Source organism: Monomorium pharaonis, chromosome 1 (genome assembly GCF_013373865.1).
Source record: "Monomorium pharaonis isolate MP-MQ-018 chromosome 1, ASM1337386v2, whole genome shotgun sequence".
Lineage (NCBI taxonomy): Eukaryota > Metazoa > Arthropoda > Insecta > Hymenoptera > Formicidae > Monomorium > Monomorium pharaonis.
Window position 1 is genome coordinate 28071571 of NC_050467.1, and position 15007 is coordinate 28086577.

Genomic DNA, 15007 nt, shown 5'->3' on the forward strand with positions numbered 1-15007 from the left:
TTTTGTAAAATTCCGAAAGTCTACTTTGAAAATAATTACACATTTATCTTGATACTTACTAAAATATTATTTTCAATACTTTCTTTTCGCCTTTGATTTAATAATACTCAAATTATATTGACAATCTGTATCAATAATGAGCAATAACGAAACAGCCATAAACAATTCATAACAAATCCGAACGTTCATAAAATTTCTAAAGCTGTGTTCCCAAATATCACCTCAGTGTCCTCCACTAACTACACCCGAGTGTATTATCATCCACATACCTCAGGTTATTTAAGAACTTGTCATACCGACGAAACAGTGGTCACTTTTGCATGCTTCTTGGGTAATGTTCCGTTTCACGCATAATAATGTCTAACGTTAATTATGTACGTAATAAAATGGAACGCAGTTATTCGTATTATCGTCATTACGGCATTTGCATCGTCACTACGGTATGTGTAATGGGTTATGGGTTATGTGAGTTGCCAGGGGTTATTGTTATGATATGATGACAGTTTCGTGAAGTAGTATACCATTATTTATGTCTAATCTAAACAATGACTGATGTGTCTTTTAATAAGAAAACAATATTTTAAGACATGGTCGAAGTTTCGAGAGGCATTATATTGATTCGCTGTAAGTAAGTGTAAATATGCAACGTGAGACAGTTGGAGACCAGGGACTCAATTCCTGAATTTATTTGCAAGAAAAACATATGCTGCGCAAATACCTACTCGTTTTAACAGAAAAGTTGCAAGTTTATTGGTTAAAAGCTACACGTTTGCGAATACGTTTCTCTTACGAATGAATTCAAGAATTGAGCCCCAGAGAGAAACCTCGAGGTTTTTCTCTGTGAAGATGTGGAGACAGTTTCGCGATTGTTCCTTATGATGATAATTGTTTAAGGTATTTATGAATCATCGAATGGAAGAAGAACTTCGAGAGAGGAAAAATGGCAGAGAGAGAGAGAGAGAGAGAGAGAGAGAGAGAGAGAGAGAGAGAAAAAGAGATCAATTAAGAAGAAACAGAACAGTGAGTCTGTGGCAGATTTCACGATGATATGATAAACTTGTATATTACATCGTGGATTACATCATGGAAGGAAATACGGCTGTGCTTAATTTGAAGATTAGATAAGTTACACAAAATTTGCATTTTTTGTTATATTCTGAGATAAGAGTAATACTTTGTGTTATGTTTTAAATTTCAGTTAATTAAAAAAATTTAAACCAAAAGAAGACAGAAAAAGAAAAAAGAATGGATGAGTAAGGAAAGAAAGATCAAGAGGCACGGTAGTGCTTTGCATCATTTTATTTATAATTAACATGATGAAAGCTCAGAATTTACAGTGTGCCAGCTGCTGTTAACTGTTAATAAGTTCACCGAGATTCATTCCCTTTGAAATTCAATGATTGGCATATAGAGAATTGGCAAGGCAATTCAAAAGGATTATTTGAAAGTGTACTTTCTAGTTCTTCAAGTATGTTATTATTTTATGGCAAGTCAGGTAAGAGAATAGTTACAAGTGTTATATTTTTATTAAAAAAAATATTGTATTTCAACTGTGTGACTTAAAGATATCGTGTCTTTTTCAGATTTTGTAGGTAAATTACGTGAAATCTAGTCTAAAACTACCACAACGAAGTATACGGGCCATAGTATCGCCCAACTAGCCTACTAATAATACGTATAGGGTGTAATATTGGAGATGTTTATAGAATTCCAAGGATTATTTCTTCGTTTAATCTGTTTAGTTATAATAACTGCCATGCATTCTATGCGAACTGGATATAAGTATTTAAATACTTTGTTCTCTAAACAATTTATTCTAATTATTAAAATTCTTTTTATAGGTCTATGAAGATCACATTCAAAATTTTTTATTTTGAATGTGAAATTCTTTAACTTATTTTTTTTCGAGACGTATATGATTTTAATTAATTAATAATCGTGGAATCTATAATCATGTGTCGGCTTGTAATGGGAAACAAAAGCATGGTTCTTATGGAAATTTCTCAAACTTGCTAACTTTGCAAGTGGCAGTCTAGATTACTTAAAGGCCATAGACCACACTTATAATTTTTGTAAGTCACGCTTTTGTTTAACATTACAAACTGGTAAATGGTTATATGTTTCAAGATATTTTTTTTAAGTAAAACATGGACAAAATAGATCAATTTATTGTAACTGTAAAAGAACAATAAACATAATTATAAAAGTACAATTACAATTTTGGGAACAACAAAGTATTTAAACTTAAAGATATTGTATCTTTTTTATACGTGATGAAATCTAGTCTAAAACTACTACAACGAAGTGTACGGGCCATAGTATCACCCAACTGACCTGCTGATGACACGGATAGGATGTAATATTGGAGACGTTTACATGAATTTCAAGGATTATCTCTACATTTAATCTGTTTAGTTATAATAACTGCCATCCATTCTATGCGAGCTGAATATACGGATAACAAAAATATTACAAATCTAATTAAAATACAATTCTTTTCATAGGTCTACAAAGATCACATTTTAATTAATGCTCTTGAAACCTATAATCATGTGTCGGCTTGTAATGGGAACAAAAGCATGGTTCTTACAGAATTTAGATTATATAAAGCCCATAGACCACATTTATAACTTTTCTAAGATTATAACATTATATAAGATTATAACAAGTTTTATAAGATTACAACAAGATTATTACAAGCTGGCATATGGTTATATGTTTCAAGATTTTTAGTTTATTTAATAATATAGAAGGTTAAGTTAAAATAATTTTTATATAAGTATTTTATATAAGAGAATATATTTTATTTTTTTATACATATCGTTTTATACATTTTTATTTATTTATTATCTTTATCTTGCAGTATATCTTGGCAAAATCTGGAACAAATATGCAGTATATCTGGAATTATAATAAAAAATATTTATTTTATTTTGTACGCACACACACACAGCTACTGTCACATATATATCCATTCTATATTACTTATATTTTTAACTGTAACTAATATAAATGTTTTGCCCACGGTCTCTCCCGCGGATTCGCCTGCCACGGCCTCGTCCATCACGGCCTCGTCCACCATGGTCTTGTCCGTAACCTTTTCTATCTTTTTTTTGGCCACCACGTTGCCAGCGAGGAGCTGTAAAAAGAAAATAAAAATATTATTTATTTATAAAATATTATTTATTTAAAAAATATTAATAAATGATAATTTTTTTCTTACGTTTTGTCATTTGCTGTGACGATTGCGGTGATGGTGATGGTGGTGGTGGTGGTGGTGGTGGTGGTGGTGGTGGTGGTGGTGGGGGTACAAATCCCCATGAATATGGCCATGCGTATGGGTATGGACCGTACGGAGTCCACCATGTCGGCGAGGCTAGCGTCGTCGGCGAGATCGATGTCGTCGGCATCGGCAGCGGGATCGACGAGATCGGTGTTGTCGGCGGCGGTGGCAATGTTGGGACCGACGTCGTCGGAGGGACCGACGTAGTCGACGGCGGCGGTGGTGGGGGGTCCATTGTCGTTGTCGGCGCCGACGGTGGTGGGACCGACGTCGTCGGAAGGACCGACGTTGTCGACGGCAGCAGTGGTGGGGGACCCATTGTCATCGTCGTCGTCGGTGGTGGCAGCGACGACGCCGGTGGCGGGGCCGATGTATCCGCGTGTGATTTGGATTGTGCCACATGCAGCTTCTCAATTTGAGAAGCTGCATAGGCTATTATTTCATCATCTTCCGTGTCCATCAATCTGAAATTAAATTGATTAATTTTAGTATTTCTTATAATTTTAATACATTTTTTTATTAATTATTTTCACAAGATTAATACTTACAGAATTTCCTTGTTTGCCGCCATAATGTTATTACTTAGGGTCTGTTCGTGTTGCATGCTCCAACATGCTCCTATCCTATTCTTCACCTTAACTCCAATATGTTGATTCCGATCCAACCTATTAAGGTGCCTTTTCACGCTGAAGTTTGACGCTCATTTTCAGCGTCAAAAGACATCACGCGACTAAAATATAAGATCCAACTATGAATACTGGCTATAGTCGGGTATATTTAAGATCATCTAAGTACTGTTTTAAGATGCCATCAACCAATAATAGAGCCGTATTAGCATCTTGCTTGCAAAACATTGCTTGAGACGATTTTGAAATAAATCAATTTGACTATGAATATCGGACAATGAATGTTTTGTAAAGATCAATGACATTAGAAAAATTTAATAACTTTATTTTTAATAAAATAAACAAAAGAAAAATTAAATTAACCGAGATTAATTTATGTTGATGAAAAATTTAGTTTTAAAAAAAATTATTAAATTTTTTAACGTCATTGATTCCTATAAAACATCAATATGACCATAAACTAAATTCATTCTGTATGAGTAATGCTATTGTTAAGGATTTATGTTCCCGGGTATCGATCATTTAATTTTTCCTCTAGAGCGGAAACGTGAAAAGTAAAGTTACAAGTACTGTCTCTTTCTATTTAACACTAATAGAAAGAGATAGGTACATAAAACTTTTCACTTTTCACGTTTCCGCACTAAGGAAAAAGTTATATGATTGCTGCCGTGATGAATGTTTCATAGCGATTAATAACCATAAACTGAAGCATTAACTAGCGCGTTACTCATACAGCGTAATAGTTTCTATTGATTTTTGACCCGTGATTGTTTTAACAAATGAAAATTAATATGGACGACGCCGATGACGAGATGTAAGAAGAGACATTAATTATTTTTAATTACATTTTACATTAAAATATACTCGAAATTATAAAAATTATATTTTTCAGTATCATGGCAGCCGCCGACAAAACGAAAATCGCGGCCCTGGAGAAGAAATTACATAAGATAACCCAAAAACTATCTTCCGCAAATGTAAATGATCAAGATAAGGACGACTCCGACAACGATGTGTAAGTAAAACATTACATACTAAACATACTTCAAATCATTAAAAATTATAAAAACTATACTTTTTTTTAGTATTATGGAACCTGCTGATGAACATACAAGAATCGCGGCCCTGGAGGCCGCACTGAATAAACTGATGGAAAAATTAAACGAACCATCGAGACTGCAAACCCCACCACAAGAGGTACAACCGAGTGGGTCGTCCCCACAGCAACGGAACGAGCAACCCAGCGAGCCGAACCCACAGCCAGAAACAGAGACACAGTCGTCGAGCAAAAAATCGAGCCCACAGTCGCAAGAACCATTACAAGAGCGGGATAAAAATATACGTAAGTCTTTTATTTAAAAAGTCACACTGTTATTATTAAAGTAGTAATGTAATATTATAAATAAATAAATTTAAATTATTTTTAATAAAACTGTTACAGCGCGACGCTGGGAAAAGAGTTTTCGCAAAAAACGCAGATTAAATGAATGGCGTGGACGAGGTGGACAAGGCGGACGAGGTGGACGAGGCAGAGGGTTATCCAAATACTTTTATTTTAACATTCATTAATATTATTAAGGCGCGTTCCGATATCCGCTGCCAATACTGAAAATCTATAGTTTACGTCACATGTACTGTAGATTTTCAGTACTGATAGCAAATATCGAAACGCAGTTTGTTAGTATAATGTCATAAAAATAAAAACATTTGTTTAAAATATCTTTTGTAACTTGAAATAAAATAAAAAATTACAGTATATGTGTGTGAAATAAAAAAGTAAAATGGATATTAGTTTTTTTTCCATACCTCTCTTTCGTGCCTTATCCTTCAAATTCATCAGTGTATCGATCACTTTACGTCGAGCAATCTTTGTCATAATTTTGATGAAAATTACTGTAGTTCATATTATTATCATTTCATCTAGAGAATTATTAAATGTATGTATATAGGCGTGTGCCTGCGTGCGTGCGTGCGTGCGTGCGTGCGTGTGTGTGTGTGTTAACGAGAAGCGAGTAATATTGAAAACTTAATATTGTAGGATATCTTACATTTTATTGTATACACGTTTGCAATCTATTAAGTTTTCTAAACATAAATTTTATTACAATAAGTGATATTAATATAAATGTGAAAATCATCATAGATTACAGCTGCATTCAGTCTCTCAATGACAGTCACCAAAGCCTCTGTTTATAACGTAAACGAGTCCACATCTCCATATTCCATCAAGTATAACACATTCTACAAGTAGATTTTTTTTCGTTAATAATATAATAAATTTCCATTGGTCAGAAACATTTCTGTAAAAGGTTTTGGTTTGAAAATACCTGACATTGGATTGCAACAATTCCTTTTCTTAATAAATCCATAAGCAATTTTATTCGTATTCAACGAAATTATCCCGCTCGTTAACGACGGCAGTAATATCAGGTCTTTAGTTGGTCGTGATATCGTAACAGTATCTCTTTACAGCTCGTGTATTACCAACTTAACATACATGGTATGATGAAATACTTAGTGATTCTTTTCCAATTCTCCATATGTATATAGATTTGAATTCAATTTTCTGAAATTCAGGAAACAACAGGAATACATTAAATATAAAATTAAATAAAATAATTATTTAATGATTGAAATTTATTATCCCTGTTCAAAAAGTACGATAGAAACTGATAGAAACATATAGAAATTTGATAGAAATTGAATATGATTTTATCTGAATCTATCGTTTCTATCGGACACTAGATTTCTTGCCAGATAGAAAAGTTATAAAATTTTATCGTTTCTTATCGTATCTGAAATAAACGATTAAAACTTTATCTGAATACGACTACTTTTATATATAATCCTATCTACTTATCGTTTTGAATATGAAATTTACGATTCAAGGTCTATAAGACTCTATATGAATTAATCCGAAATTGTTCCTATACGTTTCTATCAGATGTATTCCAATTTCAGCGGACATAAAGTTCTATCGTTTCTTATCGTATCTGAAATAAACGATTAAAGCTTTATCCGAATACGACTACTTTTATATATGATTCTATCCACTTATCGTTCTGAATATGAAATTTACGATTCAAGGTCTATAAGACTCTATATGAATTAATCCGAAATTGTTCCTATACGTTTCTATCAGATATATTCCAATTTCGGCGGACATAAAGTTCTATCGTTTCTTATCGTATCTGAAATAAACGATTAAAGCTTTATTTAAATACGACTACTTTTTTATATGATCCTATCTACTTATCGTACTGAATATGAAAATTACGATTCAAGGTCTATAAGACTCTATATGAATTAATCTGAAATTGTTCCTATACGTTTCTATCAGATGTATTCCAATTTCAGCGGACATATAGTTCTATCGTTTCTTATCGTATCTGAAATAAACGATTAAAGCTTTATCTGATACGACTACTTTTATATATGATTTTATCCACTTATCGTTTTGAATATGAAATTTACGATTCAAGGTCTATAAGACTTTATATGAATTAATCCGAAATTGTTCCTATACGTTTCTATCAGATATATTCCAATTTCGGCGGACATAAAGTTCTATCGTTTCTTATCGTATCTGAAATAAACGATTAAAGCTTTATCTGAATACGACTACTTTTATATATGATTCTATCCACTTATCGTTTTGAATATGAAATTTACGATTCAAGGTCTATAAGACTCTATATGAATTAATCCGAAATTGTTTCTATATGTTTCTATCAGATATATTCCAATTTCGGTGGACATAAAGTTCTATCGTTTCTTATCGTATCTGAAATAAACGATTAAAGCTTTATCTGAATACGACTACTTTTATATATGATTCTATCCACTTATCGTTTTGAATATGAAATTTACGATTCAAGGTCTATAAGACTCTATATGAATTAATCCGAAATTGTTCCTATACGTTTCTATCAGATATATTCCAATTTCGGCGGACATAAAGTTCTATCGTTTCTTATCGTATCTGAAATAAACGATTAAAGCTTTATCTGAATACGACTACTTTTATATATGATCCTATCTACTTATCGTATTGAATATAAAATTTACGATTCAAGGTCTATATAAATTAATCTGAAATTATTCTTATTACGTTTAATTGTTATATAAAATTTATCTGATTTGGCTATAGTTCCGGAAGACCTTATATTAGCTAGCAAGCTAAATTTTTTAATTATTATTTTAAACAATACTTTATATTTACCATTCCCTCACCTACTAAAATATACTACATAAAATTAAGTTTGCTAACTAATATAGGCCTTTTGGAATACATATATTCTTGATTTCTCTTAGTCAAGATGATATAGGAGTAATCTCAAGAAGTACTTATTATTCATATTTGTATTCTACAATTGTCGTCAGTAGTTTATGAGATTTGGGATGAAAGTTTTTCCAAAAAACTTGTCTTATTTAGTCGTTTGCTTCTTTACACTAATTTTTATTTTTTTGACTTGAAATTTTAATTTAATAATATGTACATAATATTATTTAATATTACAATTTTTAATGCTGAAAAGAATTTTAATTTATAATTATAAATATGTTTTACTATTAAAAATAAATAAATAATCTTTTGAAACATTTAAATAACTTTATTGTATTTCAACAGTGCGTATACGTAACATGTTCCAACATCTATAAATAACATTTTTCGCTTAATATCATCAATCAAGGTTACAATTGTGTGTGTTTTTTTTTCAATAACTTTCATTAAATGTAACATTGGTACATTTTCCTTAATAAGAGAAACAATTATTTCATGTACTATCATATAATATTGTTGTTTGAACAAAACAAATTTAACAATTTGGACAATAGTATCATTTTTTAATTGGACTACTGTGTCATCTGTTTTCTGTGATCGACAATATAAAGTACTATGAAATATTGTACCTTTAAACACACATCTATTAAATACTAAACCATTACGCAAAGATTGTTCCGAATTGTCCGTAATATTTGTTAATAATTTGCCAGGAAATACAATATTATTTTCAGTACTTACATATTGCTTTAATCGTCGATATTCAAATAAGTTTTTGCAATATTCGTAACTATTAGTGTTAAATGCAGTGGTTGCGCAATTTCGAAATTTTATACATCGCAAATAATTTTTAATTATTTGATTTTGTACACCCTTAGGTCCATTAACATGTTGTTTTATATTAAACATATTACTTTCGTATGGAAATGTCGATGTAGCCCATAATGGTCCACACTTCCTAACAGATTGCACTACATGTAATAAAGAATGCATGTTGAAAGTGATCACTTCTTCTCCATATAATATTTCACTTTCACCTACGAATTTTAATAAATTTAATTCACATTCAATTAAATTATCTTCACTTATCGCAGTTTGTAAAAGAATATAAACGCTTTGTATTAATAATAAAAAAGATTGTAAAAGTTTATCTTCAAGAATTTCCCGTAAACATGGGTAACTATAAAATAATAACCACGATCGCCATTCTGTAGCCTTCCATTTTGCTTTACACTCTAAACTTCGCGGAATTCGATGACTTTCATGAGGTGGTTTAATTGCTAATAACCGTTTATTGATAACCGAGCGTTTTTTTGCCGTTAAAGAGTATGTATGCCCAGGCGTAATCAAAATGTCCCACATTTGTTTAGTAACACCTAGAAGAACTCCGTGCATATAATCTACAGGGAAACCCCAAATAATATCAAACAACGGCATATTAGTTAACTCAGATGTACCCTTTACACCTCTAACAACTTTTTGAATTTTTGTAGCATCCTGAATATCATTAAAATGTGATTCATGTGATCTCAGTGTTGGATCTTCTGTTGGCATAGGATAACGTATAGCACCTTTTATATAACGTCCGCATAAATAACACCAACTACATCCTTGATACGCATTATACTGCATTCGGTTTTGCATAATAGGTCGTGCAACGGAATCGACTGATGCGCATAATGGTACAAGTTTAAATTTAATACATTGTTTTTTATTAGTAACTATTGTTATACCTGAGTTTACGAATTCTTTGCTAAATTTCACTAATCTTGCCAAATATAAATTCATAAATACAGGTTTAGGTTCTGATTTTGAAATATACAATGCGGCGAGTATAATATTCTTGAATCGCATTTGAACAGGAAGTTCATTAATTATTAATTGTATCGGCCACATTGATAATTTTGAACTATTAAATAAAGCTGCACCATCAGTATTAAAGTTAAATGTTAACATTTTATATTCGGTACATTTAACAAGGGATTGTTTTTTATATAGTTCCCCATTGTAAATATCACATATTGTAAAACTTTTTGAATTTGTACTCTTATTGATTGATTTTAAGTTTGTTAATAGTTTTGACAAAATATCCTTATTCTGTAATAATATTTTTATTTGATATAAAATATCTATATATATATAATAATTTGAGGATTGTATTGAAATTTGATATTGACTAGTACACTTATTACAAACTTGACTTTGGTTTTTAATACCTTTCCTCGTAATAGGTCCCATCAATTCTATATTACATGTAGGGCAATAAAAAATATATAAAATTTTATCATTAGGTGCATCGTATAGTTTTGTCATTGTATAGTCACCAATGTCCCATTTAGAAAATTTTGGTCTAGCTAATATCTTAACAAATTCAAGTATGGCTTGTCTTGTAGAATATGCTAAGTTATATCGTAAACAGATGTCAGTAACCATCATCAAAACGTCATGTATTGTGAGATTGGCACTTTCAAACATAATAGTTTCATTTATGTCGTTGAATAGATTTCCACATGAATCTGTTTAAAACATTAGTATTATCTTTTAAGGATGCATCAATATATATATATATATATATATATATATATATATATATATATAATCTTCTAAGAACATATCAGTATTACCTTCTGAGAACATATCAGCATTATGTTCTGAAAATGTATTAGTGTTATCTTGATCATAAACAAAGTTAATGGAGTCTTCTGAGGAGTGTTCGTTTTGCGTATTGTATGGCAGTGAAGTATCAAATAATGTATTTTTATATTGATTACAACTAGAATGTAAATTTGTGTCATAGATATCTACAGAAGTTGACGGTTCATCTAAAATTTTACATTAACAAAAAATAATTAAAATATATAATTTATTTTTGTATACTAGTACGCACTAAATATTAGTTATATTATATCTGATATAATTTAATTCTTACTTAATGATATAATACTAGTTTTATAATACATTTTATTTGCAATGTTGAGTAAGAAATAGGATATGTAATGTAGCTCATGCTCGATGTACATTATAACTCGTACTATTAAAATATAATATAATTTTATAATTATAAAAAACACAAAATAATACCTATTTTATTAGTTTCCTCTCTCTTTGTCGCATGTGTTACCGTGGTCATATTTCTCCACCGTTTATCTGTACGAGGATCTACCTTTGATTTTTCATATGTAGGATCCAAAAAATATTTATACACTTTCTTATGTTTTAAAGGATCTTTTTCCATATTATTTTCAACTTATAAAACCTATATTAATATAAAATAAATATTATATACCTTTTTGAAAGCATTAACTTTTTCTTTATGTAAATCATCTAACGTAATGAAAATAACTTAAGAATAAATTAAAAAATAAAATAATTCTTACCAAAACAAAGTAACAAAATAGGTTATGCACACTATTCAATAGTAAATTACATGAAAGATTTCTTTCAAAATCTCTCTCTCTCTGGCTGGGTTCGGGGAGACGCTATTAGCGCTAAAAGTATCATTCTATCCTTGTTACTCAGTGAATGTTGAAGAAAGATAGAACACGCTAACAGCGTCATAAATGCTCTCCGAAACCAACCTCTATCTGCTGTGGTCTGCTGAACGCGCCCAATATTACGCTTCGACATGTAGTAAATTCTGGTTCCTTACAATTAGTCCTGAACGGTCCTGGAGAATAAGTTGTAAAATATATTTTTTCTTTGTGTCTCATCTTGTCCTAGCTCCTATCAATTGCATATTGAACGTTTTTTTTATTACATGCGTTGTTTACTATTGAATAGAGTACATAATCTATTTTGTTACTTTGCTTTGGTAAGAAGTATTTTATTTTTTAATTTATTTTTAAGTTATTTTCATTACGTTATATTTACATAGAGAAAAAGTTGCATGCGAAGAAATATATATTGTGACGTGACAGCCGCAGGCTGCTGTCCGTCACAAGGCCCTGAGGGCCCTTACGCAATAACATCACGCGGGCCCTGCGTCCTCCCGCTCGGGAGCGGACGCAAAAGCGTATTCTCTGTACTTTTGTGTGTGTGACGTCCCACGTGCTGTCCATTTAATTACGTGTTAAGATTTTTGCGAGCGTTATACCGCGGTTGCGGCGGAGATCGGTGGCTGTGAAGATCTCATTGTAGTTGTCGGACGTCTCGTCTCCACGGAAAATCTTCCCGGAGATTGCAGAGGAACGGACAACGAGGGAGTCAAGGAAGACCCTTTTTAAGCGGGGGTCCGCAGGTAATGCCGCCCTTATCTTGCCTACCGTTTGTGCCATGTTAGAATTCCGATACTGCCGCTGAATCACGCTTTCAGGATCCAGCGACGGCGCGCGAGGCCGACATCCCGACGGGGCGACTGCAGACCCGATACCGCGGGAAGTGCGGCGAAGGAATCACGACAACTCAAGATCCGCCGACGCCCCGTCGAGGAGGAAATGACGCCCCGATGGCGGAGGATACGCCGGGCGAAGAGAAAAGAGTCGGCCGCGCAAGGAAGCGCCAGGATTCCCGTGCCCGGGGCCCATAAACATCGACCGCCGTGCGTGGATCAATCAGCCGGCGACAGCGTGGGCACCGCGCTCTGCGCGAAAATCGATTTTCGCGAAATCCGCCAATAAGGGCCGGGAACGCCGGAGGCAAGGTGGGGCGCGCCGCCGAGCGGTCCCCGCGAGATCCAGGATTCCTCACTCGTGCTGCGGACGTATTCCTGAGAACTGTGCGTGCGTTCGTGAGTTCCCGAGACGAGTGTAAGGAAGGACGCAGGGGCGACCGACATCCCGACCCGGAGGAGGCCACGAGAGGAGAGTCGAAGTGGTGAGACGAGCGTCACGCATATTGTAAAGCCACCGATTTCGCGGGTTGGGCGAGCCGCGAGGAAATCGCGTACTTGTCGCAAAATCTCTCGGCGTTTATGAGAATCTCGAGCTTCCGGATTCAACGGAGCTTCGTCGTCTCGCCCGATCGCGCCCGTCCGCGTGATTTCGCTACGTGCCGTGTGTTTCTGAATCGTTTCGCGTTGCGTGTGCGTCCCGATCCGCAGCCGAGTCAATTGTTGTTGCGTCCGGTCGTCGTGTCGCGGGTTATTCCCGCGCTGTATCTTGTCGCGTCGTAGAAGATTTTGTTCGTCAATGCTGTAAAATTTGGTCGATCGCACTGTGACTGCGAGCCCTTCGGGGAGTATATTCGGATAATTGTCGACGCGTTCGTCGTATCCCGCCGTACGGGAGAAGCATTAGTAATCATCGCGCTTATCTTCGCGAGAATCGTTCGAGCACGGGAGAACACGAGTCCGTCGCATGTCGCGCGGGCTCGGAGTTGCGATCCGTCCCGTTCGCCCTTGGCGAGGTCACCCTGACGGAAGTCGGCGTCCTCCAACGGCGCCGAGTCAAGCGTAAGACAAGTCGGAGAGTTCCCGCGTACGCATCATAGCCCGCTCGTTTAACAGACCGTTCTCGAAAAATTTGATATCCAGCGGACATCAGCTGATAGCGCGCGCGAGCCACCACCGCTCCGCAGAGTCGTCAGTTTCTGTATTATTTACGATCAAATACACTTGTTATTCTTATTTGTTACATCTGTGTCGTACAAGTAATTCTCTCGCCTTCCCGATTCCATCTGCCCGCACCGAACCTCCCCCTCTACCATTTGAGGGCTGAGCAGCTGGATCTCGGAGCCGCTAACGCCCCGGTCGCCTAGCGTGCGCCCGTCTTTCCCGAGATTCACGTCTCGAAACATTGGTTTGCGAGTTGGTGCACACAGAGTGGTACGCTTAACGTACCTGGCGCCCAACTTAGTGTTGCGTCGGGAAACCTCGCGAGGATAGCCGTCCCGACACCCGGGCGGCTCAGGGCCGCGGCCAGGGACGGAGGCGAAGTTGGCCGTCGCTCGTGAGCGGCGGTTACAAATTTGGCGCCCAACGTGGGGCCCCTGTAAAAATAAAGTGATTAAAATCTTTTGTTTATTACTTTCGGGTTCGGAAGGGCGAGAGATCTATATCGTTGTGCATGTCGAATTTTCTTTATGTGTGATATTTTATCGTGTATTTCTTTGTGTTATATTTCAGTGTGACCTGAATTTTGGTGAGCGGATATTTGTGCTAATTTATAATTTTCTTTCAGAAAAGTGAAATTGTGCGTGTCGCGGATTTTGCCCTTTTACTTTTAGTATTTTCGGGCTCATGTAATTTCGGTGTCGCGAGTACTCAGTGTTTGAGAAATTCGGTTCGTTATTTGGAGCTGTGCTGTTCGCCCGGCCGCGTGATTACGGCGTGCTCGAGTGTCGCTATCTCTCTCTGCGGAACCCCGCGTCGTGTTTACGTTCGCGCGTGTTGCCTTGGGAGCCTCTCCGTGATCCGACTTTGCGTGAAAATTTTGACGTTTGTTGCTGACTGATACGGATCGGTCAAAATTATATAGGCGATAATACAGGTCGATTCAAGGTTTGTTATCCCGAGGAGTCGTTCACCCGACTTAGCGTTATTAGCGAAGGTTGTAGCGGAGGGTCCACAGCGAGTTCGCGTGTTCGTGTATCCTTGAGGGATATTTATCACGCGTAAATAGTATTTTCGAGATGTCGGAGGGACGCGAGCGTTACGGGTGGATTTACAAGTTAACAGCGGAGCAATTGCGAGAGGAGTTGCTACAGCGGGGCCAGGGGGGCGAGGGCGGGAGTACTGTTTTGCGCGATCGGCTAATACGCTTCGAACTCGGTATCCCGCCAGAGCCAATGGCCTCGACAAGCGCGGGGGAGGGGGCGTCGAACTTATTACACCTGTCGCCGCCCGCGGACATGCGACCCGATAGCCCGGGGCAATTC

At 35.6% G+C, this 15007-nt stretch overlaps 2 protein-coding genes and 1 long non-coding RNA gene across 3 annotated transcripts; 1 reads left to right on the forward strand and 2 right to left on the reverse strand.

The window, feature by feature from the left end:
* Window positions 1-2868: 2868 nt before the first annotated feature.
* Window positions 2869-3887, reverse strand: LOC118646702 (branchpoint-bridging protein-like). Its single transcript, XM_036290156.1, has 2 exons — window positions 3832-3887; window positions 2869-3747 (listed from the first exon to the last, which is right to left on the reverse strand). The coding sequence occupies exons 1-2, from the start codon at window positions 3885-3887 to the stop codon at window positions 3198-3200; spliced, it is 606 nt and encodes a 201-aa protein (XP_036146049.1). The 3' UTR covers window positions 2869-3197.
* Window positions 3888-4700: 813 nt separating this feature from the next.
* Window positions 4701-5478, forward strand: LOC118646710. The gene is made up of 4 exons (XM_036290164.1): window positions 4701-4723; window positions 4802-4924; window positions 4995-5251; window positions 5351-5478. The coding sequence occupies exons 1-4, from the start codon at window positions 4701-4703 to the stop codon at window positions 5476-5478; spliced, it is 531 nt and encodes a 176-aa protein (XP_036146057.1).
* Window positions 5479-5940: 462 nt separating this feature from the next.
* LOC118647885 lies at window positions 5941-6546 on the reverse strand. The gene is made up of 2 exons (XR_004965046.1): window positions 6237-6546; window positions 5941-6150 (listed from the first exon to the last, which is right to left on the reverse strand). It is a non-coding gene; the product is annotated as an uncharacterized LOC118647885 (long non-coding RNA).
* Window positions 6547-15007: the final 8461 nt, after the last annotated feature.